General features: G+C 43.8%; 1 protein-coding gene and 1 long non-coding RNA gene across 2 annotated transcripts; both read right to left on the bottom strand.

The window, feature by feature from the left end:
* Window positions 1-9482: 9482 nt before the first annotated feature.
* On the bottom strand, window positions 9483-16345 carry LMOD2 (leiomodin 2). The gene is made up of 3 exons (XM_052790631.1): window positions 15514-16345; window positions 10261-11616; window positions 9483-9917 (listed from the first exon to the last, which is right to left on the bottom strand). The coding sequence occupies exons 1-3, from the start codon at window positions 15784-15786 to the stop codon at window positions 9891-9893; spliced, it is 1656 nt and encodes a 551-aa protein (XP_052646591.1). The 5' UTR covers window positions 15787-16345; the 3' UTR covers window positions 9483-9890.
* A 4477-nt stretch (window positions 16346-20822) lies between these two features.
* On the bottom strand, window positions 20823-24629 carry LOC128143368 (uncharacterized). The gene is made up of 4 exons (XR_008235737.1): window positions 24266-24629; window positions 23369-23488; window positions 21788-21917; window positions 20823-21188 (listed from the first exon to the last, which is right to left on the bottom strand). It is a non-coding gene; the product is annotated as an uncharacterized LOC128143368 (long non-coding RNA).
* Between the last annotated feature and the right edge of the window lie 1875 nt (window positions 24630-26504).

Raw genomic sequence — 26504 nt, 5'->3', positions numbered from 1 at the left:
ATTTTAAAGCATTATAGAATATCTGGTGTAAGAGGCAGGAAATCAGGGTAGAGCTACAGCTTCAACAGTGTTTCCAGACTAAATCCCTAATTTCACTTGAAAGCTGACTGTAATAAATTATGCAACTCCTGGTCTGCATTCAGGTCATTCCCTGCCGGTTTCAACTAAATCAGATATGCTGCTTTTAAAGTATGATGTTCTGTGTCAGGAACAACATATCCAAGTCCATTACCTGCTTTTGAGCGCTAGCAATGGCCCTGGAGACCTCTCACGACCTCAGGGCAGCAGGCAGCATCTCTTGCTGACAGAAAGACTGGAACGAGGTGGACACATTTGAATCTTCTTTCTCCTTTGCATGTTGATCACTGCAGCTCTCCCAGCCTCAACAAGAGGACTGAATGGCCCTGCAGAGGTCTTCCATCCCATGGCTTGTTGAAGAACTGACGGTTTCACCATTTGCCCCAGGAAGAAATGAACCCTTCAGACTTTTTCATGAAAAGCAAATGAGAGAGAGACACCCAGAATCTGCCCAAGAGATGTATTAACCTTGAATTTCAAATAAGGAAATATCCTATAAACAAAGCAAATTGAAATTCTCTTGAGACCACTGCTCCATTTGGAGAGGGGGTAAAAAATTATCAGCTCAGAAAGAGGCCAATTTGGCAACGAGGTGTTTAAACATTCATTGAAATACTACAGAATGAAGTTCACATCTTTGTTTTGAGCAGTCTCAGGCATGGGAGTCCCACCACAGAAGCAGCAGTACTTGAGACCCGGAGGGTCAGGCTGGTTCTCTCACTCTGATCAGAAGTTCCACCCTGGAAGTGAGGAATTGGCCCACGCCTGATGAAAGAACCGCCTCTGCACCTATGACTCCATTCCCACTCTATCCCAGGTGGCACTACTAGCGTCAACACAACGATGAGGCAGTATCAGAAAACTGATGAGCAAAGCGAGCTATGGGAGAGCAATCTTGGGTCATGAAGATCCCCAAATGTGATAACGACCCCGTATTCCCAGTTACTCACCACCATGTCTCTTCTGGTGGGCGATATAGCTGAGGAGCTGCAGAGCAGCACACTGCAGGGGGAATAGTTGACTTTCAGAATTAAACATGCTCTTGGTGGGATGACAGCTAGCTAACCGTGCAATGAGCTATGGGCCCTATTAGCTCTGGAATGGATGACCGTCAGAGGACCCAGTACCCTTAGCAATGAACAGGTCTGGTCACCCTGCATTTAATTAAGTGGTAGAATGAGATACAGCATTTTGTACTATTAACATGCCATACAGTCACAGATGAGGCCACGCATTGCCGCTCTGAGGTAGCCAAACAACAACTATCCAGTGTGAATGGTCCTCCGTGTCCAGTGTGGATGGTACAAAAAGTAATGGGCTTACTTTCCACCTGAGAAGATGACAAAGCACTAAGGAAGACTTTCCAATGGATGGTTGTTTAGGGAGACTAGGAGCTCCATTTACTACGTATTTGTAAGGACTGGTTTAATTATATTTGATCTTGTCTGGAGCACAGGCCACTCTGGAAGCACTTTCTATAACTAATTTTTACGCTCTACAGAGATAGGAAGCCGACACAACCTGCTCAATGCCCTTGAGGCACACCGTGTCTCATAGCATGGAGCTGGCAGAGTGGCATTAGAGCTCGGGATTGTCTGACACCCAGCTGTGAGCTCAGTTCTCCATGTGACCTGTGGGATTCATCTCAGTGGGAATTTGAGAGCAGGAGCCAGTGGCACGGTGGGGTGATGCAGGCTGCTCAGCTGTGCTGGGCTATCAACATCCGCGGTTCTGTTGTCACAAAGAGCTTAGGGTACAGATCCAGAACAATTTCAGCCAAGCTAAATCCATGCTGCCTGACGCTGTCCTCCCTCTGTTCCTGGCCAGAGGTTTCCCCCACCTCCCCTGAACAAGCAACACAGCACTGAACCTGTGGTGAGAGGTCTGGGGAACCAAACCAGCAGAGCAGTCTTCCTTCTTGTTTGGTTGGTTTTCTTTTTCTTTTCTTTTTTTTTTTCGCCAGGTTAGCTTTTTGTTGGTTTACCTCCCTGAACTGACTGATTGCAGGTTTGGTGCAAGAGAGGGGGCAGCAACGCACAGACAGGCAGGCATGAAGGGGGCAACAAGGACCACAGCAGCACTGATCCGGAGCTGCAAGATTCTCCTGGAGTGGCTCTGACTGGTGTTGCACCTAAAATCCAGCAATCAGGGTGTTTGGAGTGATTGGATCTCACTTAGGCTGTTTTGGATCACTTTAAACTGAAAAGTTTGGCTCATGACTGGCTAGAAAAAAGATAAGCTTGTCATGGGATGTGGTAGGGAAGTCTACAGAGCCCATTGCAGATGAATGGGAGCAGACCAAAAGTCATGTAACAGGGGCTAGTGAGGCACCCAAACCTGTGCAATAAACCTGGATGAAAAGCAAGAATATTTGCCCCATCTGAGTGCTGCCTGTACAGTCAGACACCTTCTGGACTGGTGTTGGTGCCTGTCTCACCGGCTCGCTATACAGGCAGAGTTTGCCTCTACCTGCCTGCTCTACACCGTCGAGACTAACCTGCCGCGGTCAGGGCAGACTTGGTGAAGAGGAAAATGAAGACCTGAAGTTCGACGGAAGTGTCCAAGAGCACACGAAACATAAGCACTGTTGCCTTCCAACTTGGTTGTGAAACACAGCAACGTGTGCATGTATCGCTAATTTAAAGAGCAGTAAGCTGACACCGAGCGAAAGGAGTGACCCCACTCTGTGTACACATAAACACTTCCTTCAGGTACCTGTGAAATTCACTGCTTTAACTGCAGCTCATTGACAGCCCTCAAGAACAGTCATGAGTATGTTAATTAAAAAACTAAGCTATGGCTCCAACTGTTTCTCAGAAAAAGCCCTGGAAAGAAAAGCCCAGGAAATATTTAGCCCTTTATGGGTGGATTGACCTAATGCTCTTGGCAGAAAGGCATAATGGGGTGCAGAAGGGACAAATTTTCTACCTATGGAATTGAAACTTCAGGTATCTTCCATGCAAGAAAAACAGTCTGACAGATAGAGGTTATACTTGGTTAGTCTGGTGAAATTGTCTCCTAGGCCTTTCCTGGGAAACAGCCCCAATTTATCCTCCTCAGGGTACATAAGCATTTCTGACTGTCCTTTCAGTTCCTTATATGTTTGTTTCTTAGATGACTAAATGACAGAAATGGCATGTCTTCCTTTTGATGGCATTACTGCACAGCTGACTCCACCTTGGGATTCCTGTCCTCGTGGCTTGCTTCATCTGCATTTACAAAATTTCCTGCACTGGGTCATGGGCTGTGCTTCTCTTGCCGCTTAGAAATACACTGACACTCTACATATTCACTTATATTCAGACAGTCAAAACATTCCTGTTAGCTAAAATAAAAATAAAAATAAAAATAATGCATCTAATAGCTCTTGATCTCTGAGGATCTTGGAGCACACTTGAGTCTGTGTGAACATAGCCTTCCAGTATTGTGAGGCAGATCAGTACTGATATCTCCAAGGCAAAGTAGAGGCACAAGAAATTAAGCAATATACCCCAGAGTACACAAGTAGCAGAAGCACAGCCCAGGACATAGCCCTCAGTCTTGGCTCTGGGATACATGTTCTGGCTCTTACCAGAAGCTCACTGAGAATTTTTACTGTGACAATATTTTAAGGAAAGAGAAGCATCTTTCCCTGTATTAGACTTCTGTAGAAAAGAATTCATTTTTTGCCATTAAAAAGACTTTATAAAATCCATATTCATTTGAAGCTGAGAAAAGTTACAGATAGAAATAAATACACCTGGCAGGCAGGCTGTTGCCCTGCTTTCAACAAGGGCAGAATTTTTCCATATCTCCATTTTTTCTTTTGGACTGATCCATCCTTTTCACGCGGAACAGTTACATCTGAGTCTGATAATGCACCAGCTACCCCACAGCCAGTTGGTGACGGTTGCCCTATTTTTTTCACCACCTTCATGGTGGGAGCTGCCCTGCCACAGCTAACCCTTACCAGTAGCCCACTTACATTGTCCGGATTCATCCCTTCAGTTTGCCTACCCGAGCTGTAATGGCACGCCTTGCCCGTAATCCTCCTCCTTCCCGGCTTTGGGTCTTGGCAGCTTGGGGTGAGGCTGAGGACTGGGAAGCCCAAGTCCCAGCTGAGAGGTGGGATGTTGAGATGTCTCCCCTCAGACGATGAATGTCTTTTCTGGGTAGCAGCTATTAAACACGAGTCCTCTGTATTTTCAAAAGCAAGAGAATTGTCTGATAAAATAGAATGAGCTACATACTGCAAAAATCACAGTCCAGTTCAGAAACTTCATTTACAAGTGCCTAACTTGAAACCCTGTTAGTGGGCTGACATTTTGCATGTCTGAAAAGAAAAATATCTCACGCTGCTTATATAAAAGCAGCCACTCCAAATCACCAGGTGCTTCTAAAGAGCATCTTCTCAGTAATACAGGCACACAAATTAATTTCTGAGCAAGGCTTTGTCTCTTGGTTGCAGGTTTTCTCCTAGCATATAAGGCACCATTATCACTATGGCATTTAAGAACCTAACGTTCGAAATGAAGTCACTGAACTAGCAAGTCAAAACAAAACTTTTGTTGTAACTTTTCAGGAAGGAATCTAAAATTAATTCTGTCTTAAGTGCAGGGTTTTGGAAATGGAGATCTGTCAGACCAAGACCTTGTATGTACTGGGCTTATCAATATGTGAACCAAATTCTGCTCCCTCTTTTAAGTATTTGGTTCCTGTTGGTATCAAGTGTAGATGGTATTAATCCGGCACCTAGTAGAAGACTTTGGCTTCCATGTGATATAGTCTGTTTCTAAAGTTACATCTGACTTGCATGGATTTGAAAATAAAGCATCCTGCTACAAATTGTAGGAGATTTTTACAACTTTCAGTACTATTCTGGCTTGCAGATCCTGTGGAGTTATCACATCTAAGAGGATTAAAATAACAATGGCAGGAGCTTCTCCGTTATCAGTTTCAGGCTTCTGCTGCTGAAAGCACCATACCATCCTATCCTTTTCGTAAGCTTCTTGCATTCTTTTAACAGTAAGTTGGTGAAGTTGCCCATTCCTTTTTAATGGGAATGCTGTTCCAAGAATCTTCTTGTTCTAAGAGTTAGGAAATGGCTTATAATTTCTGATCCAAATGCAGTCATGCACAGTTTCTGTCCCTTTTTTTTCTACTGCTAACAGTGTCCTGTAACTCCTTCCCCTTTGCAGTATTTATAGATGTGAGCTGAAATCCTTTTGAGCCTTTGTTTGGCTAGACTGATCCCACCACCTGTTCTCTCTCATAGGACAGCCTCTCCAGTTCCCCAATTATCCTAGACATTTTCTGCCCCTCTTTTGATTCAAATCAGTTTTTCCTGGCGGTTAGTTACCAGAATTGTGCAGATGCTGTTTCACTTGGGCCTGCACCCAGGAATAGTTCTCGGAGCTACCTCTCCCCTTACATCCAGGGACTGCAGGTAACCCCCTCATTTTAAGGTGTCATTCTCTAAACAACCTACAGACACATCCTCTCTATTTTGGCTGTGAAGCTGCTCTGCCTTAATCATTACTTTCATATATCTGACGAACTTCTGAGGAATCCGTGTGAGTGGTGGTGTGGAAGTCTTGAATACTCACACCTTCTCTTCTGTGCTGGGAGGGTTGCACCTGTGTTGTGCTGGCATGTGGGCAAGGGAGAGACCTTGGCCATAACTTCGTGCTCCCCTCCGCCTCGCAGCCTCCCAGTTCCCAGGACATCCGTCCTCCCACCACGCCATGCTGGGACTGTGCTGCACCAGCTCCTCTGGCTTCCCGGCTGCGCGCAGCGCAGACTCAGCCCCCAGAAATGGATGTGGCTTCTCCTGGAAGGAGCCTTGTTGGCCACCTGCCCTCTTTGGTGGGAAGGGAGCACCTCTGCAGGGCTGTCAGACCAGCACCTCTACCCCCAGCTAAACCCCCCAGTTGCAGAGCAACATGGGTCACTGGCCAGAACGTCTAACAGGGGACTCAGCAGAAGGCAGGAAACTTCCAGAAGACATGGAAATAAAATCTCTTGGACTTTTATGAGCTCCTTTTCTTTCTGTAATTTCAGACACTTCCCTAGGTGACGAGGCACAAACTAAAGGGCCAGATACTGGAATTACGGGCAGCAGTCAAGCTCTTGATATTTCTGGTGCTTCGGTAGGCCAGGTTTTTTGCACCATGTTACACGGCACAGATGCTCACGCGGACACGCGTTATGGGGAAGGGCCAAAGCATGAAGCTGCAGTGGAGGCAGTGCCTCCTTGTCAGACTACCCGGAGCGCAGGGCTTCGCAGGCTGGCACAGCCTCCCACCACCACGCAAGGCTGCAGCCCTTGCCCGGTGCAGCCGGCTGGCAGATCACCGCTGCAGTGGCACTGCAGCAGCACATGGAGCTGTGGTGGTAGCTGCGGGGCGGTGGGAGGACCCCGTGTCAGTCTCAACCACAGTGTGAAGCTTGTGTGGTCTGCGCAGTACCCAGCCCTGCCCTCCCACCCCCAGCCCAATTCTGGGGGAACACTCGCAGGAGAGATTTGGCTCAGTGTAAATAGGGGAGGCAGTTTTGATTTTTTTTCTTCCTCGGGAAGCTACAGTATTTCTGCTCCTCAGTGGGCTGGTTATTTCTGCAACTCAGGAGAAGATAATGTTCTAAGGATATATCGTCTGTTCCTAAAGACAATATAACCTGTTGTCCTTTCCTGTCCCTTAACCTCTTCAGTGACAGCAAGCACTTGGTTATCCTTTGCAGCTCTTTTATTGCTGACCAATTCATTTTGACAGATTTTGTTGTGTTTGTTTCTCTGACTGGTCTTTGAGAGAAAGTGGATGGCCACCCACTGCATGGAGCCCTGTGAGTCCAAACAAGGAGCATACCTGCATCCCGGGGCTCCCCTCTCCAGACACCGTGTCCAGCTCTGATGGGGGCATAGCACTGGATGTGCAGGAGCTGACCCGGGGGCCACCTTCCTTACAGATCAAACAAGAGGCAGTCAGGCCTTCAGAGGAGATGATTTGCCTCCCTGCGACTCAAGGGAAGGGTACGGAAAGTGAACCGAGCTTACAGGCAGGACCTGGGCCCCAGGGGAAACGCACAGTTGCGGGATGTTTGTTCCCCAGGCAGGAACACGGCTTGGCACCTCCTGGCTCCTGCTAAACCACCTTCCAGTCTGAGAAGGTGGCGCAGTACCTCCCAGAGGGGTTTTGTATGCTTGTCATATGGCGCTCGCTTGCCTATTTGAAAGGAAAACAAATAGCTCCTTGGAAGCATCCGTGAGGGAGCTCAGCACCGTTGGCAGCAGGGCTGACACCCACCTGAGGAGGGAAAGGGGCTGCCTTTCCCTTCAGCGGGGCATCAAAACCTCAACAACGTGTTTTGGGGGGCTCTACCTCGCAAATCTGCAAATAGGAGACATGCCTTGAAATGCCTCCAAGTGAAACTGCTGTGAAATTTATGTAGGCAGAAGGTAATTACCCAGATTAGACTTTGGCTAAGGCACAGGACTGACACTTCATGAGGGACTGTACCACAGGAGCTTAAATAACCACACGCAGCCGCCACTTCCGTGACTTTGCATTTTAGCTGAAATACTAATCTCCATCGTCAGAGCAGGCCTCGCACCAGAGAGGACTGATGAACCACTTGTCTGCAACTGTAGTCAGCAGCACTGGCTGAGCCTTCGTAAGGGCTGTGCCCATCACCCTCCCCTTCTGCAAAAGAGCAACTCCAACAGCACTTACTGACCTGAAAGTTGAATTTTACCTCCCTTTTTTCCTTTTTCTAGGTTTTCTTCTTCTGCATTCTTCTCTTCTCTCATCTGCCACTTTTCAGTATTCTTTTTCTTCTATATCATCTTCTTTCTCTGTATCAGTTTTTACCTCCCATACAGATAGTTTCCCCAGTTCTCACTCTCCCTCTTTCACTAAAGGTTTGGGGTTTTTAAACATTTTCTTGTCTTCCTCCAAATTCTCTCCATTGTGCTTTCTCTGGGTTCCCTCCCTATCTTTCATTCTCCCTTGCAACTGCTTAGCTGCTTCTAGCGTTTGATTAAACATTTTGCTGTTTCTCATCTTTCACAAAGCTGCTGGGGACAAGGTCTGGGGTTGTAGGTCTCCTCCTGACTGTGGTCTGCATTCCAGCATTGCTTCCATCCTCAGAAGATCCTAAGCTCCAGCTTCCATTTTGTCATGGGAGACTAACCGTAGCTTGATTTTTATGCTGTGGGAGCCTATGCAATTATAAAGGCAGGTAAAGACTAATTGTACATACCATATTTCCTGTGATATTGGGTCTAGAAATACTCATGGGTTGTTGTGGTCCTGAGGCAAGAGGAAAAATGTTGGAAAGTGTTCCAGTTAGTTATAAATTGCTTTTGGTATGTTCTAGTCAATAAATACAAAAGCAAAAAGGTATCTTCACCATTTTCTTGCTGTAACATTTCTGACAATTCACTAATAGATCCCCTCCCCGTTGTGCCTCATTTCCCTCCAGTAATTTGTTCCTCTTTCTGGGGAAATCTCTCTTATTGATATTTCTAGATACAAGCTTACCTATATTTTTTCAGTACCACTGCAATGTTGGGTAACCTTAAGTAATTACCTCGTTGGGGTTTTATGTAAAAGAAATAGTAATTCTGGGGGTTTTTTGCTGAAAAGAGCAAACTAATTAATATACAGTAGTACTTCTAAACATGTGTCTCCTTGCCTTTCAACATTTTGGCCACTGCTCAGTTTTCTTCATGTTATTGCTACCGTCACACTAGCTGAAGCCCCAGAACTATAACTAACCTGACAGAGGGAGATGTCTAGTACTACATGAAGTAGGGCTATTCATGCCATCGCCTGTGATGTGATACCTCCAGCCATGCATCTCCAAATGATATTGGCTCTGCTTCCACCATATCATATCGACAGTTCACACCCCACTTGTTGTTCAGCTGATATCATAGGAAAGTCTTTTTCCACCTGAATGCTAGACTGCTTTTCATGTTTCTCTGTCTGACTGAATGTCTGCACTGGGGTTAGTTCTGCCTAGATACAGCAGTATGCACTTGTACTGAATGGATCTCAGTTGAATAATTCTGCTGCATCCTTAAAATATCTACATTAATTTTTAATCTTTAAGTCAACATGAACTGCAGCTCTATTCATCACCCACTTCCCCTTCTGTTAGATCAAAGTTTAGGACCTGGCACGCAACACCAGTGATCTGACACAGCCCGCAGCTTAATTTTAGTTGTAGATAGCCTTACGAACCCGTTTTTCCCATGTCAGTATGAAACTGCACTAACATATGGGCTCAGGTACTATCCTCCAAGCAGGCTTGATGGGTGCAGCTGAGAAAGAGCTCAGGTTCTTTCCCAGGAGACTTCCCTAATGCTCATGAACTTGACGCAAACATCTGGTAGGTTTTTACTCACAGAAACCCAGGACTATGTGTCTTCTTGAAAGCTTCAAACCACATTTATTGTAAATTCATGAAAAAAAAAAAGAAAAAAAGAAGAAACCACAGGTTGGTAAACTATTACATCTCAGTGTGAAGAACTTGTCCAGTGATGTGCAATCAGATATTGAAAAGAATATCTAAATAAGCAGCAATTTCTCAATAGAAATCTCATTAAATAAAAAAGAAAATTATTTCCATATTTACAGATTACAAGGCAAATGTATCCTTAAAGCATTGTTTCGTATTTAGCGGGTTTATTTCTTTGAAATAAAAGAGAAATGGTTTGAATGAAGAGTGTACTTTGGAAGCAGCTTGCTAGACAGTCTATGTTACCACCAGTGAACGGACAAGTAGCCTCCCCTGACCACTGCAGTGCTCTGCTTCTTCTGTTGTCCAGGCTTTCACCGAAGGGCTTCTGGTACCTCCACCTATGAAAGGGGGGGTGGGGAGGGGAGGGTGTTCATTACATTTGCTGTACAGTCTGAACGGCAAAATTCCTACCAAAGACACACTCCCAAGAGCCCTGTGCTACACAGCAGCTCCCGTAACAAGCCTGAACCTGGGAAAGTACCCCACTTTCTGTGAAAATCAGTTGAATAGAAATCAGTTTGCTGAGAAAAGCCCAATCAGAGAAAAGCCTCCTCCCAAATGTTTTCTTATGCCCACATTTCTAAGAATTTTTTTTAAATTAAATATATTTGCACTAAAATTAATTGAGCTTGTGCTATATCTGAGCCACAATCAGTTACTGAAATATGATCTCTTACATACCCGCCTTAATTGCTTTATGCTGCTTGCCCGAATTGCTTCCATAAGGTTGTCATGGAGAGACCTTTGTGGGGTGGAGGGACGGGTGGAGGGTCGTGAACCTTCCTCTGATTTTCTGTCCGAGACTGATTTTAGAGAATCTTTAATTTCTTTCAATATGCTGTTCTCATGTTTTTTGCTTTTTTTGCCTTTTTTCTTTTTCTGTCCATTCTGTAAGGCTTTTTTTGAGCTTTCTTGCTGTTTGATGACTTCAGCTATATTCCTGGTTGGTGCCTTCTTCTCTGGAATAACTGGGGGAGGAGGAGGAGGAGGAGGAGGAGGTGGGGGTGTAGGGGGAGGTGGAGGCGCAGGAGCTGGAGGCTGACTTTTCACTGGCGGTGCCTTCTTAGGGAGCTTTGGAGAGGACCAAGGTGAGCTCTTAGGTGACACATAAGGTGAGGACCGAGGTGTCCCTTTCTGCAAGACTTTGGTCTTTGGACTGATGGCTCCATCACAACCAGACTCTTGTTGCCGCTGCTCCTGCATACGCTTTTGCCTTTGTTTATCCATATTTCTTGTCAGGATACTTGTCATGCTCATTCTTGGGCCAGCAAGGTCAAAGTGGTATCCAAGCTTGACCAGAGTGGTGTTCTCTTTCAACAGTTTAACTATGTCCATTTCCACCTGGCTGCCCATGATGTGCCGTTGGTTGTGGAACCGCAGTTCTGTTAGAACCTTGTTGTTCTGCAAAGCTCTCATGATTGCCAGCACTCCTTTGCCTGTGATAAAATTTGACTCAATATTCAGACTAGTTATATGCTGATTTACCTTTAACATACCAGCAATAGCTATTGCTACATTGTCATCAGCGTGCGTGTTAGCCAAGCTGAATGACTTAACCACTGTGTTGTCCCTCAGGGCTTGAGAAAATTGTATAAGCATCTGTGAAGTGATGTTTTCAATGTTGTTCAGATTGACTTCTGTGGTCTCAGGGTCATTGCTCCTAACTTTTTCCAAAGCATCCTCAATAACTGTTGGATTTCCACAAGGGTGGATGGCACTGCTTTTTAAGCTTAGATTGTCGGTGTCTTTTTCATCATGGCCATTGAGTAAGTTTTCATTGTCCTTTGCGCTGTTACACTTTTTGTGTCTGATGTGGTCAGAACTCCTGCCATCCTCAGGTCTTTCACCAGCTGCAGCATTTAGCTTTTCCCCATCCTCCTCATCAGTCTCATCTTCATCTTCCTCCTCATCTTCTTCTTCTTCTTCTTCTTCTTCATCATCCTCTTCAGTATATGCCTCCTCAGACACTTCACTATTGCTTTCTGTGAAATACTCTTCTCGAATGTCTTCTGAATTGTCATCTCCTTGCTCAGAATCCTGAACAGGAATGTAGGTGTGGGTGTTATACATGATTGCAGTAATGTAGCTACTGCCTTTTGGCACAAAAACAATTATCTTGAAACTATATATGTTAATGTTGAAAGCTAAAAATAAATCCCCAGAAACAGAGACAGGAGAACAGAAAATGTTTCTGCACCTAACACCTTTTTAACATTATTTCTTTCACATTCTTTAGGAGACAAATGCTTAGCATAAATTGGAACAGTTTTACTGATGTCAGTGATTCCTGCCAAGAGAAAATTTGATAAAAGATATTGCAACATGGACATACTTCATGTTTTCTAAGTGTTGGCATGTCCACAAGGGGATATTATTTGGATCCTTGCCAGAAGAAACACAACACAGCAATTTCAGAATGGACATGATCTATGAGCAACAAGTTTCTTCGTTTCATAATGATTAGACATCTGTGTCAATGCTCAGACTCCCTTGCATATGTTAGTACATCTAAAAAAGCTAAAGACTGCCATGATTTAGAATACAAATAGTGTCTGCATATGTAAACATGCATATTGATATGCAAAATAATACAGAATTACAGGAGTCATGTCAAAAAGACTCTGGATGCACTATATGGGCTATACACACTTAGAAGCTATTGGTGAAGAAAAGATTCAGACACATTCCCACAGGTAACGAGTAATCATGTGTCAATAATCCCCTAATTTCTTCATGTTTGACGAGAGCTAAGACTGTGCTCACCGACAGCTGTCACAGGTCCGCTGCCATACTGTAACTCGTTATAACTCATTGCCTACAGAATAAACTGATTGTTTTTCTAAAACCCAAGGTTATTTTAATGTGTTTGGTGGGCACCAAGAAGGCAAATTTGGAACCGCTCCTCAAAGCTCTGCCTGGTGCCCTTAGCAGTTACAGTGGCAGAAGACAATTCTCCGCACAGGAGCAGCAAAAGGTCTGCACCCCAGGAAAGTCTCACTCTTCACCTGGAGGACTCCAGAAGCACGGTAGTGTTGTATGGGCCATGACTGAACCCACACGCTATGACCAACCTTAAAGCTCTTGCCCAAAAAGATTTCCCACATCCTGTTTTGTCTACTGAACAAGCCATAGCGTATGTCTTTTTATTTACATTTGTAAACGTTTATAAAATTTTGATGAAATGTAATTGTTCTGTATGCACTACTTTAGCAATGTTCATATTTTAATACTAAAGGGTATTTTACAAAGTAAGTAGACTCTGCGGAAACACAGTGATTCTGTTTTGTGCTTCTGGAAAACAAGTGTTACTAACATGACAGCCTATTTTTAGAAAACCTGTGCAGTTTTAGGTTTGCTTAATTATCTGGCTCTAAAAATGCAGGGAAAGGTTAAAATAATAGTTATGACAGATTGCATGGTACTGTTTCACAATCTTAAACAGATTTCTGTGTTGGGACACACACAAAACAGACGGTAATTGTAATGTTTGCAGAAGCTTGACTCTAATGGAACAGGACATCGAGCTCTTCCAGCCTGTCGTTCCTGAGCATTCAGCACCTGGAGGGCTTGCAGGGTCCTGTGGATCATGTGCGGTAAGGCCCTTACACTGAGGGATGCTGTGCTACATATAGAAACGGGGCTGTGTTTAAGCCAAGTTTATTATGGGACTAAGATTTAAATCTGTAGCTTCGATACATATATGCAGACTTAAAAACTGAAAACACCAGGTATCCAGGAACACGTCTTCATGGCTATGCTTTTATCTATTCAGGAATACATACTACAGCCTTTAACACAGCTGCACATGAGCAGAAGTTGGTGCCTCTAAATGGACTGCTAATATGCTTGATGACACTAGATTAATAAAAAAAATACTTGATTTTTTTTTTTAGTGGCATTTCTGGGGTCAAAGGGGGGATGTAGTTTCCTGTCACATACATCATTTGGTGTCATAACAATCTGCATGATAATTTTGAAATCGAGTACTCTTCTCTTTACAGATCCATAGAGGCATGCTCTGTTATTGTGGCAGCATTTCAGTAGAGGACTGCTGCAGGCAGCCTGCAGGGCTTCATCTTACTTCGTAGTAGTAACTTGATGAAAAGTTAGGACTAAGATAGTCAATGCAGAGAGGTAAATATCTCTGGATGGCAAGGCATTCACCCTAAAAGGCTATCTGCAGGATGTTTGCCTTCTAGAGGGGCTGATCTCTCACCACTAACTATAGAAGGAGCACAAATAACCATCTTAGATGAGGTGTCTAACTTTAAGACAGTTGAGGGCAAGAAGAAAATTGCTTTCAAGAAACTCAGAAGGAGCTTTCTTACTGCCTTCAGTGAAGAGAGCCTTTGTGCCCTCTGCATCAGCGTGTCAACATTTTCATATTTATGGATGCATTTAGGAAGTTTCTTCTCAGATCAAAAATTACAGAGGCTTTTGCTAGCACTTTGAGGTTTAGGCAGTACCCATTCTTAATGCTGTATAGACATGGAAAAAGAAAAAAAACCTGCCATTATATAAGACACCAAACTAGACATGTTCTGGAGGTTTTTTGGAACTGTCCAGGTTTTGAGTTCCAGGCTCAGCTGGAAATAAACGTTAATCTTGCCATTGCCTCCCTAGGACTTGACAAACAGGGAGTGAAGTCAACATCTGCAAGCTGATACTAATGGTCTGATGACAGCTAGTGGTCTGTGCACTTGCCTGCAAATTCATTACACTACCATTCATGAGCAGGAGAAAACACTTATATGTAAAGAAATCCTGAATATTATTATTGCAGGCTAATTTAATTCAGGTGATTTTTCTCTGGGAGAATATTTTATCTAATGTACAAATTGCAATTATTTCCTTGGAAATGAACCAAGCTCCTGAATCAAGGCTGTTAGAAGTTCTGAGCCCAGTTTTTCTGTCTTTGCTTTTGTTGTATTATTTTCTACTTAAACATGGGAAAATGTGTCCTTATAAACAGAGTCGGAACTCGGTATAAAACAGCACTTAAAAATCAGAAAGCTACTCACATCCCCAAGTCCCCACTTGCTTTGAAATTACATGGAGCTAACATGAAAACAGAAGTTGCTTTTTGATAGAGCTCAGTCTCACAAATTGTTTTAGCAACGGTGCACGGGATGCCAACATGGACTTCAGCTTAGACTGAGAGCACTCATTGCCTGCTAGGACTGAGCCCTTCACTCCTGTCCAGCCGTACTGTTCCTTTGCAGTTCAGGGACCGGCTTTTATTATTAGTATTTTTATCTGGGGGGATGAATTGCCTAACAAGCACTATTGGTTGTTTTTGGGGGAATACAGATAAATGGTATGGCTGATGACTCTACCCCAGGCCACTTTTTAAATAACTTACAGCTACCCTCTGACCACTGTTGCCAGAAGACTCCCAAGCCATGCCAAGGATCCTCAGCAGGAACAAAGCAACATAAGCTGCTGACTGCAACGCAGCTTCCTTCCAGCGAGCCTGAAGCCTGGCGGCTGCTTACTCGACTTCTGACATAACATGCATTCAGAATTATCTTTCCTGACATGTTTGTCAGCAACCAATACTGATTTTTTTTTTAAAGGAAAAGAAAAGTCAAATTTTAGCTTTTAAACAAAATCAAACGCTACCCCAAAGTCCACATCACTACCTGGCAATAATTTCTAACATGCCCTTTAAAATTTATTCCTATTTTAATCACTAACGATAGTTTTTATGGGATTTTCTTCTGTTCTCAACTAAGCTTTTAAGGTAACTCCAGAAAGAGAGCAAAACCTCCCCCAGCTAACATGCAGCGCTTTAGCAGACACAAAAGTATGGCTAAAAATGTTCTTAAAAATGGTACAAGAGACTGAAAGAAAATGAAAACAGTGAGCAAGATTATGCCAGGGAAGAACAAGCCAAAATATTTCTAGGAAACAGCGAATGCCTCAGCGTCTTACCTTGTCGCATGCACCCAATCTCTCTTTTTCTAAGAGCTTCCTGGTTTCCCTCTCCCAATAGGCCATCAGAGCTTCCCGGCTGAAAGTCCCCGTCGGTGTTTTCTCCGTCAGGCTCTTCTGCCGTTGTCCCACCGGGAGATTACGGTCGGGCTCTATGTCCTCCAGCTCCCGCTCCAGCTCCTTCAGCTCCTCTTCAGTGAGAGAAGCAAGGAGCTCATCTTCATCAATGTCTTCGTATTTACTGAGCTCTCTTCTGTAGCCAAAGGTAGACATGGTCCCGCTTGGTTAGGCTGGTACAAACCTGAAGTGACTAGGCATTCAAGAAGGCTGAAGCAAGCAAGCTGTGTCTCGTTTGGTCAGCAACTGTTTCCCTGCGTAGCGGAGGCACCCTTTTAAGAGTAATCATCGGGGGCTTACGACAATGCACGAAGGGATGAAAGCATGCGCCGTTTTAAGCATCAGACGTCAGCTAGACATCTGAACAGCAAGAATGTCCCAACACTACTGTTTGCAGGTCCCTTAAAGAGGGGGATTATTGACACACTGGCCATGGCCATATTTAGAGCAGGCAGCTAGTGGGAGAATACCAGCCTTGCGGACGGCGGGGGCGGCAGCAAATAAAACCCCGGGCGCATTTACACCGACTTTGTGTCCAAACTGCAGTAGAGAAAGAACAATGAAAATTCATTTAATCCTGAGCTGCCACAGAGGCTGGAAATAAAACACCCTCGCTGTTGTTCACCGGACTTCCTCTCATTTTCACGGTTTTCGAGCGGAACCGCGCTGTTATCCCGCCAAGGTGTTTGCAGGAGGTTGGGATCGGTGGGAAGGCAGCCTGAGGGCAGGAGGTCAGCGTGCCAGCTCCCGCAATGTCACGCCTTGCCTGTAGCAAATCACACAACTGGATTATTTATTAATTCCCCTCCCCCTTTTTTTTTCCGAGGATGATCGGAGGGAGAATCATCTTGACATGTCCATTTGCATCTCCTGTGAGATTTTTTGTTCACATGGAGAATTGTGCTCTGCTGGGGGAGGGAGCAGAATCCCCCCAAGCTTTAGGGGGAACCAGCCCTGGGTGGGCAGCGGGGCTCTGTCTTCATCACTTCTGACAGCCCCTAGCAAATGAAGGCCTCTAGTGGCAGTTTTACTTAATGGCTATTGCTTGCCGTAGCTGACCGATGTGCAGCTGGAGAGTGCTCTTCAATTCTTAATTTTAAATGTATACCTACATTACCACGTCTGCTAATAAATGATACATTATTCTGACATTATTTTTATAGACAGGTATCTTCCAACGTAAGAAACTACAGAATGAAAGGTTAAACTTCATACTGTTTTTTTATTTCTCTATTTGCAGTGAATGATGGTGAACTAGCAACTTTTTCTGAAATGTGCAGGCCAGCAATATCTGTTGTGAGTGAGAGAGAAGAAGAGGAAGAGAGAAAGAGAAAAGGTTGGTTTTGGTACAGGGAAGTAGGAGCATATCTATAACAACATATATCAACCTTATTAAATGACAACACATGGTGGGTTTATTTTTAGGTAGTCAAATCAGTATTTAATGGAAATGTAAGTGAAAATAATTTGAAGTATTGTTCTTGTCCAACACCATCTCTTTTTTGTTAGTATGGATTGGACACATGAACTGATGTATGACGTTTAGCCAAATTGCTCATTTAGTTTTATTATTATGCATATTGCCTTACTGGCAATGGGGAGAGGAGATTGAGCATGATTTTCATAAACAGAGTTGATAAAGAAATTATATTTTTCCTTTGATCATTTTTCTATATGAATTTCATGCAGTTTAGCTTGCCTAAGAATTGGGATGAAAGCTTACAAGCTTAGTCTTCCCTAACACACAAGATACATTAATAAAGCAGACTAAAGAATATTGTGCATCTTCAAATAAAATAAATATTTGCAGGTCATTTACGTTGACCAAATCTTTGCATAAAATAAAAAGCAGGAAGGTGCAAAACAGTTTGGCTTATGGAGCTAAGAGTGTTACCTTCATGGTATAAGATACTGTCATGGGTCACCTGTGTCTAGACAAGTCAGTGGGTCAGTAGAAGTTCTGTTCACTTTTTCAGCTGCATTTGCAGAAATGATGCTTAGGCCAAATTCTGTAAAATGTGAAATAGCAGGGAAAAATAATAAGCACCTCTTTTCTTTTAACTTTGCATTGTGAATGCTGATGTTGACATTAATTAAATGTATATAACAGAACTCCAAGCAATTTTATTTCTTCAGTATGTCTAGGACAACGGTTCACTTTGTTATCATTGGAGTTAGCCAGAGAAGCAGCACAATAAAATTATCTTTCTTGGGCGCATTTTTGCAGACAACACTTTGTTGCAAACATTTTTAGATGGAGTTGGTTAGAAAATTCGCACTGGACAGGTTTTCTGTTGGAAAATGCTGATTGAAACTGAAATGCTTTTAGAAATATGCTATATTTTATTAGTACAATGCTGACATGTACAACATTGATATGTACAATATTAAAAGCAAAAACATGCTGTTAAAAATGAAATCTATTCAAATATACTCTTTCCCAGAAAATTCTGAGCTTTCTGCTTTTTCTTTTTTCCTCAGTTACAGCAAAATTTGTAAGTAAGTCTCTGAATTTTCCTGGACTGAGAGTCCACAGTACAAAGTAAAAACACACAGATACCTGAATTGTCTATTTAAAGTTTTCTATGTATAATTCAAATTTTCCAAACTCAAAGGAACTTCAAAAAACAACATGCATTACTCACTTGTAAAATAATATTCCAAAGGAAGATTTAGTCCAGTCCTTGGCAGCAGCATGAATATTACCTTCAATGCTACTCTTTGCTGAGGCATGATACAACACTGGGCCAGTGGTGATGTTTTTCTATATATAAAATGTCAGTGATGTTTTTCTCTATATAAAATATCGGTGATGTTCGTTCCAGCCATGAGATAAGAGAATTTAAAGATGTTACTAAAGATGGACAAGGTATTTTATTGTAAATGTCTCCCCTGAAGCAGGGGGGAAATTGACACCGCTAGGTGAGGTTATGAGAGGTTTGGGTCCTTTCTTAATCCGGTACATGTCACTCATAGTAATTTAGGACTCATTCTTTATACAGAGATGGCCAAGGGTGAAGACCCATGAACACTCTCTAGAACAATTTTAATAAAAGTAATAAGGCTGTGGCACACGGCAAATTACACACAAAAGAAAGGATGCTAAAACTGTAAAGCTAAGTACTCACAGGTCAGAAAATGCAGAGATAGTATTTGTCCTTGCCTGTTGATGAGCACTGAAACACGGTCCTTAATTCCATAATTCTGTAATCATATACTTTGATCCTAGACCCATGAGTCCCCAGAACCTTTACTTTTGTTCAGTGTACAGGAGAGATCATGCACATATTTATTAAATAGCTTTTCAGCATTTTGGTTTGCCCCTGTTCTTTAGCATATCAAGACTACCAATGGCCTTATTTCTCCAGCGGCCATTTCAGGAGACGTGAAGGTGTTACCGCCTTTGTGAGGAGGAAGAATAGAGGTATAGAGACTTTAAGATTGAAAGTACCCACTAATTAGGAGTTTAGGATTCCCTTTGTGGGGGTATTTGGCATTATGCAGCACTTAAGCCGGTCAGGGCTCAGTTCCTGTGGGCACCAGCCACTGCTGAAGCTGCCCGCCGCTTCGACAGTTCGGACCACAGGTTAACACTCAAAAGATTTAATTATGATTAAATTGACCTGTCCACCTTCTGAGAGGAACTCTGCTGCAAAGACAGGAGTGATTGTGTTTTCCTGTTATTAGCATCGCTGCCTGAAACTTTTTGTTCTTGTTCCACAGTCCCATTTCTCAGGCACTATACATGTTCGGATTTCTGAAAAAAACAAGCAAAAAAATAGCAGTCTGAGCATCCTGTTATACATCCCAGGCTACGTGCTTGATCACACCATTATAAACAGTTTAGGAAGAGACCTTGTGCTAGTGAGGTGGCACAGTGAACTTCCTTCCATCACAGAAGGCAGGAGAGCAGAGTGTGAGCCATATGTAGTACGTGAGGGCAGGTTTATGCCGGCTGTGTTGACGGCTGTTTAGGATGAATCCTCCAAGGTGCTTTGCCACCTCCTAATAGAAAACCCAAACTCACCTCTGTAACACCCTGCTGAAATCCTGTATGCAGGGAATAAAACATTTCATGTATAGGTCATGAAAACTCACCACTCAATCAATTGAATTATTAAAAGGTCTGTTCCCTTCAGGACCTGGGCTAAGCTGAGAGAAGATAAGAACTGGGAGCGCCCATTTAACAGGAGCAGGATTCACTCTGCTGTTGCAGATACTTGGCACCCAGGTTCCCAGAGTCAAGCAGGACGGAGCCCACTCAGCGGCAGCTCGATTGCAGACAAGACTTTCAATCTTTTCTAGCCTGGGTGATCTGTTTCTTGGTTTTAAAAGAAGAACCACTTCTAAATTTTTTTTCTTTTTTTCCTTCCCTTTCCAAGCAATTAACTATTTCAAGCAGCAGCCTAGGAAACTGTTCTGCTTCTCACATTTCCACACTTCGGGCACGCAGGCCCAAAGGCTGAAAGGACGCGAGCAACACCGGCGGGGTGGTACTCACCCCCAGCAGGGCAAAGCCCACAGTTTAAATTTTACTTCCACTTGGGTGAGCGCAGGGAAAACAACAGGCAAGCAAAGAGGGCTGCGCAACCTTGTCCTCAGGCGCGGGACACAGCCGGCCCCAGGACGGTGGCTATTTCCGTCACGGCTCCTGAGGACAGCCTGTCAGACAGATGCGTTGGCTCGTACGGAGCTGCAGTCCCACGCTGCAGGAACAGGTCCAATTGCCATAGAGCGCATTAAAAACAATGCACCACAGCACGTCTGGGCTTTCCCCATCTCTCCCGCTGCCCTTCTGCCTGCGGCGCTCGCTCCTGCCTCCCCCCGCCGCTTTTGCACGCCTCGTTCCCCACCCAGCTCCTTCCCTCCTGCTGCCCCCCACGCAGCCCCCCAGGCGCCAGCCCTCGAGGTCTCCCACCTTCCCCCTTCACGCCTCCTTGCTGCTGCCCTGCCGCCTCCATCCCCGGCCCCGCCGGCCGCCCCTCGCCTGCCCTCCCTGCACGGCCCCTCACTGTCCTCGGCCGCCTCGGCGGCCTCTTTGCTGACCTCTGCTTCCCTCCCCTTCCCGCACGTCCCCTGTCCTGCCCCGTGCTCCTCGCTGCCTGCCTCCCCGCTCCCGCCTAGGTCAGTTGGGAGAGAGATACACAGATATATATACACATGTGCGTCTCTCAATTCCTGTATGCTGCTTGTACAGGCCCAGGTTGAATGCAGAGTCCAAACCGGCCCGGAGAGACAAAGGGCCAGCAACCTGGCACCTAAACAGGACCGCGAGGCAGACGGATGGGACAAGCTGTGGCTCTTTCCCCTGGGAGACTAGTGTAACTTGCGAAAATTGTGGACATCGTGCTGTTCCTGAAAAGGATGTGTCATCACCTACATTTAACAGTGGTATCAGCAAAGCAAATGGGATAAAGCGTGCGCTGAAGGCATTTGAAGGAACAATTTTTCAGCTGCTTTTCTCTATGCCAGATGATTCTGTTGTCCAGTCCATCTCTCCTGGTGATGCCGTAAACAGGGAGTCACACGGGAGAAAAAGATCTTTCCCTTCATCCATGCTGGGGAAACAAAAAGTGGGGTAAGTTTAGAGATGACCCTGATCCAAAACCAGTTTTTGCTTGGGAATCGGACTCAGCATCCTAACTCAAAGATGGATTTTTCCTGCTGATCCCCTGCAGCACACCCCAGGCTACCGGGAGGGCAGATTCCAGGTCCAGATCGTAGCTTAACAACTCAGACCCATCACAAACAGTGATCAACTTTCACTCAGAAACATGTGCATATGGGCTGCCTTATTGCTCAGATTAGTTGCGAAAAAAACGTTCCCAACAGCTGCTGGGGACATAACCAGAAGTCTATATACAACACTATGTACCAACAAGCCATGGGGCAACCACTAATCTGATGTATTTTGATGGCAGGGGTCTTTGGGTTGCCTTGCTTATCAAGAAGACAGAAGAATTATGGTGAGTGAAGAAGTGAATGGGCTCTGACAGTGCTGCTGATGGGAAGAGCTAAGGATGCATCTTGGAAGGGGAGTCAAGAGGCTGACCTGGCTGCAGGGAAGCACTGGGGGAAATAATTCATCTGGGTGCAAATAAGAACGCTTCTGGACTACCAAATTCCTCAACCTTTGATTAAAAGAAGGAAAACTCACCGCCCACATTGCACAGGCACCCGGTGTCCTTCGTCCACGGATCCTGAAAGTCTATTTGATTATACAGAGAGGCATGCAGCTGAGTGCCAAGGGTGCAGCAGACTCAGGGTTTATTGCCCCTTTTGCCTACCTGAATCACACTAAAATAGGGAAGGCGAGAGGGACAAATAAATTTTACTGAATAAACATCATTCCGGTTCCCAGTTTTCTTTCCTTCCTACACAGCCAATACTTTTTAATCATCTTGTGTCAGTACCATGTCATGTTCTGTAATAACAGCACGAGATGAACCTGCTTATCTTTGACAGCACAAATTATTCCTGTCAGGGTTTTGCTCAAAGCAAGTGCTCCTCCACGTCTCTGCAGACTGGCCATTTCCTCAGTGCCAGTTTCTGCCACACCGAAAGATAAACTGCTTTGTACGCAATGATGATCTTAATGCTCTTGCTTTCATATAGCTGCTCTTATCCCTCAGGAAGAATCTCAGTGTGCTTTACAAACATTGCCAACAGATTTACAAACTATATATAGAAATAATTTCACTCGCTACTGATGTACAGACATAGGGTGACCACAGCAGCTGTTTGGAATTACATGGTGATATTGCTCAACAGGTTTGGACAGGAAGTAGAGGCCACTGTATTGCAAAGAAAGTAGCAGAGGAACTGCTGCATGCACAAAAAAAATGTGGGTTTTGGAAGTGCAGTTTGAATGGGATGCTGTTTAAGCGTCTGCAGTTAGCCTATTCTTTCCCAAAAAAGCATGATAAAATAGGTAACATCTGCCATTGTAAGCATTACATTATTTGTGGTGGTATTTGCAAATATAACATATTTGTATGTCAAGGTTGGGTAGTTATTAAATTATAAGTGATTTATATTAAAAGTGCATGGATTTAATCTTTTGTTAATGCCTTAGTCCCAGACAGTTCTCCCATGTAGCTTAGCCAAACCTACAGTTTGTCATTCAGATAAAAAAACTGCTCTATTTCTTTATACACAGAGAGCAACATAGGTACTTCTATATTTAGCATTTCCTTGGGTTTTGTCACTTTTTTTTAACAGTGTGTGTTTATTAAGCTTATTTTAAAAAAGAGATCCCAGCAATATAAACAAGTGATGTAATTCATAGGGAATTAAATACAAGCAGCAGTACTAACTAAGCAAATTTATTGTCTTTATTTATGTCTATTTTTTAAATAGTCCATATTAATGATAATGGGAGTTCTGGGCACTATATCTACCATGCACAGAATATGCAGACAAAGGGCAATGGTTTTGCCTGATCAAATGTAGAGATTTCTACTGAAATTGTAAATTTTGGAAATAAATGCAAATACCTTGTACGTGTCACCAGAGCTAGACTGTTATATGAGTCTTATGACTACTAACAATTTACTAATACATTTTTAACAGCTTTTCAGGAGAACCGCAAAACACAGGTTCCTCAGAGAGTATTTCTCCTGATCTAAGTACCTCTTTTGCTGGTATGAGTGACACTTACAGGAGCATTTCAGAGAGAAAATGCTTCCCATTGCAATATATACCTTTAAATATTTATACAGTAATTTGGTGCACTTACCCATGTACTTCTTTCTGATTTATCCAGCATTTGTCCTGGTAAAGAATCGGGATGGATTTCTCTGAAGACTGCTCCATGCATTTGGAGACAGACAGTGTATTTTTGAATGAAGGTCATTATCTGTAGGGTGCAGAAGAGGACTCTGAAGGATAGGCACCTTGGGGGGCAAGGTGCCATTTTTAGTTACTGCAGCCTAAACAAACAACTTCCAGTAGAAAGGTCAAGAAAACAAGAAGGCTGAATAGGGCCATTAAGGCTGAAAATCACTTTGGTTGGAATTACTTTTCTTGATACCATTTTTCTGAGCAGAGGTCTATCAGTCCTAAGGCTCACATGAAAGAAAAAGTAGGGGGAAGGCTTTAAAAGGACTGATTTAGCAGGTAGACCAGAGCTGTGGCAGAGTACACCAGGGAGGCAAAGCTGGTTACACAGAAGACACAGAGGTGAGGGCAAAAGAGTGTTGATTAGGTGCATACTAAAGGGAGTGATGGAAAAGCAAGAGATATAGAAGCAAGCTTGTAGAAGCTTTTTTCTGCCCCAAGGAAGGGTCAGAAAAAATCCCTTTGCCCTACCCCAGGGTAGACACAAAAGAGCCCGTGGCTTTGTGACTGTGTTTTTCCATGCATGACTCCTGTGCTATCAGCAACAGTCTGAGAAAGGGCAGCGCAGGCACAAAGAGCCCGAGCCAGAACAGTAACTGCTGTGAAACACTAAAATTGACTCCCCTTGATACCCAGAACAAGGATCTGCCGTGCCAGCTCCCAAGATTAGATGTTAGCCAGTGCATGGAAGTTTTATGGAAGGCACACAACTTTAAAGTCCCTACAGGGAATAGCTGGTCATATACAGAACTCATGGCTATGGTTTGGTCCTTCACCGAGCTACGAAAACACTTACAGCTACAAAGTCCGTCTCGCTGGTGCTGCAAAGGCTGATGTAACCGCTGTTGAATGTCTGGCTCCTTGGAGAGCTCATCAGTCTGGTGCAGCTGCTTGTGTCAGATTTTATGAGAAACAGAGACCAAATGATACCTCTGCTTTCAAACATTGTCCCCAAACCAATAGGAGTCCCTACCCCAGAGCATGCCTGATTCAATGCCAGGGCATTTAATTACTTCTAGCCAACGTCGTCCATGGGGTGGACATGCCATGGAATTGGGTTGCGGTAGAACACCCCATAAGGCACACCCAAATAGCAGAGAAAATTAAACCCCAGTGTTGCAAGGGTTCAGTCAAAGTCCAAGCAGGGAAAAAGGGACTACCATTTTCTTCTTCCATCTCGGGCTGCTGCCTTTGCCTCTTTTCACACAACCACCAGTCCTGGACCAGTTACGTTTCCTGCTCCCACCAGCATATACTCAACTCCATAAAAGTAGTATTCAATGGTCTGGCTGCAAAACATGGGAGTCGAAAGACTTGTGTTCAATTCCTAACTGTGCCATAAGCATAACATGGGGTAAACAGCTCCCTTTCCATGTCTATCTCACCTTATATTCCATTTAAACCAAAGTCTTGCCCCTCCTGCCCCCATTGAGTTCACAGATGACTTGAAAGCATTAAAGATGCTTTCTCATAATGTTGTATTTCCTTTAGCATCCAGTGGGGGGAAAAAGTCTTCAATAAATAAACAACTTCAATGTTGAAGGACAGAAAAGCTTTAAAACAGCACTAGACCACCTTCTGTAACAGGCTACCAAACAACAAAAAGAGCCCACATGTGTTGTTTAAAAGACAAACACAGGAATATTATGTCTTTTTAGCTTACCTAATGATATTCTAAGGACTAGTTCATGATATTTTAAACACTTGGGGCAAAGCTCTGTCCTAGAGCTGAATGCTTTGATGCCGCAGGCAATGTAACTATTGCCTGAGGCATGTATAAAGTCCTAAATATAAACCTTGGCCCACGAACTAAAATTACTAATGGAATTTGGCTCTAGCCACAGAAAGGGTTTAAAATCTCCTGTCTAAAGCTCTATTTGATCATGTTTCCTTTGCTGGTTGCAGTATACTGTATCAGATATGTGACTACCCAGATTCTTGTGTTGTGGTCACTGTATTCATTAAAATTACCACTATTTAAGACATACTATTATTAAGCCTATATTTCTGTTTAGGAATTCCCACACAGAAATATCAGTTTATAGGTTATGCAGCATGCATGCATTTAGCCTGGTGTGTCCAGGATGTTTTGGTCGGTGGAGACTTGACTGTGGACAGCTGTGTCGGGTTCACTGGGTGCTCTGTGCTCAGGCCATGCCTGGAGTCACCAGTCACCCGGGGCATCCTCCTGTCAGGGGCCTGGCCCAGATGCCAGATACCTAGAAATTTTTCACAAGTGACCAAATTCTTCTTTTTCATCCTGGTCAAAATTTCTGGCAAAAAAACCAGAGGACATGTCTTGGAAAGCCAGATGAATAGTAGCCCTAGTGAGAGAAGAAGCAGTAATTAAGCCTTCTGTTCAAACCTCTACATGTCCCAGACCAGTAATTTTCACTCCTTCTATTTGCTCCTGTAAATCTGTTGCGAGGAAGGACAGAACCACAAAGGACTGATATAGCTGCCTTTGGAAGTGAAATTTACATCCCTGACTGAGGTTTTAGTAAGTTATATATGACAATGACATCCAGCAAATAAGGAGAATTTCTGAAGAACAGGGAGAGCCAGCGTAGGGAGCAGGGCAGAAGGATGCTTGAGCTGGCCTTTGGCTTATGCGAGTGCGTCTATGTGTGTGATAAACAGCATATCTCTTAAATTACATGTTTAGCTAAACTCTGACTATGCACTACGTAATCCTGACATCCACCAACTGAAATCTTTTCTGAATTTTGGGGGTTTGGACTCTTTTTTGTCTTTTTTTTCCCCAAGATGGAAGGGATGGTAGAATAGCAAAGGGAGTAAGTGCAATCCACTTTTAATAGAGTAATTTAAAGAATATTTGATCAGATGTGTTTTTCTCTAGACATGCAGAAACATACTGCCAAGTGCATCACAGCATGACTGGGAGCATTGTTAAGTCTGGTCAAGAAGTGATCTGTCAAACCTCCGTAGGAAACATAATTAAAGTTATGACATTGCAACATGTCTCAACCAAGGGGATATGCTGCTCGATTTCCTGGTTTGTTCATCCATCAAAA

This window comes from Harpia harpyja, chromosome 6 (genome assembly GCF_026419915.1).
Source record: "Harpia harpyja isolate bHarHar1 chromosome 6, bHarHar1 primary haplotype, whole genome shotgun sequence".
NCBI lineage: Eukaryota > Metazoa > Chordata > Aves > Accipitriformes > Accipitridae > Harpia > Harpia harpyja.
This window is presented reverse-complemented; position numbering and strand designations above follow the sequence as displayed.

Bases quoted from the DNA above. Each gene is read 5' to 3' on its own strand.
- LMOD2 (XM_052790631.1), bottom strand. From the start codon at position 15,786: ATGTCTACCTTTGGCTACAGAAGAGAGCTCAGTAAATACGAAGACATT. The intron at 11,617-15,513 runs GTAAGACGCTGA...ATTCCTGTTCAG, and splicing joins GATTGGGTGCATGCGACAAG to GATTCTGAGCAAGGAGATGA. The intron at 9,918-10,260 runs GTATGTAAGAGA...CCCCTTTCATAG, and splicing joins GCATAAAGCAATTAAGGCGG to GTGGAGGTACCAGAAGCCCT.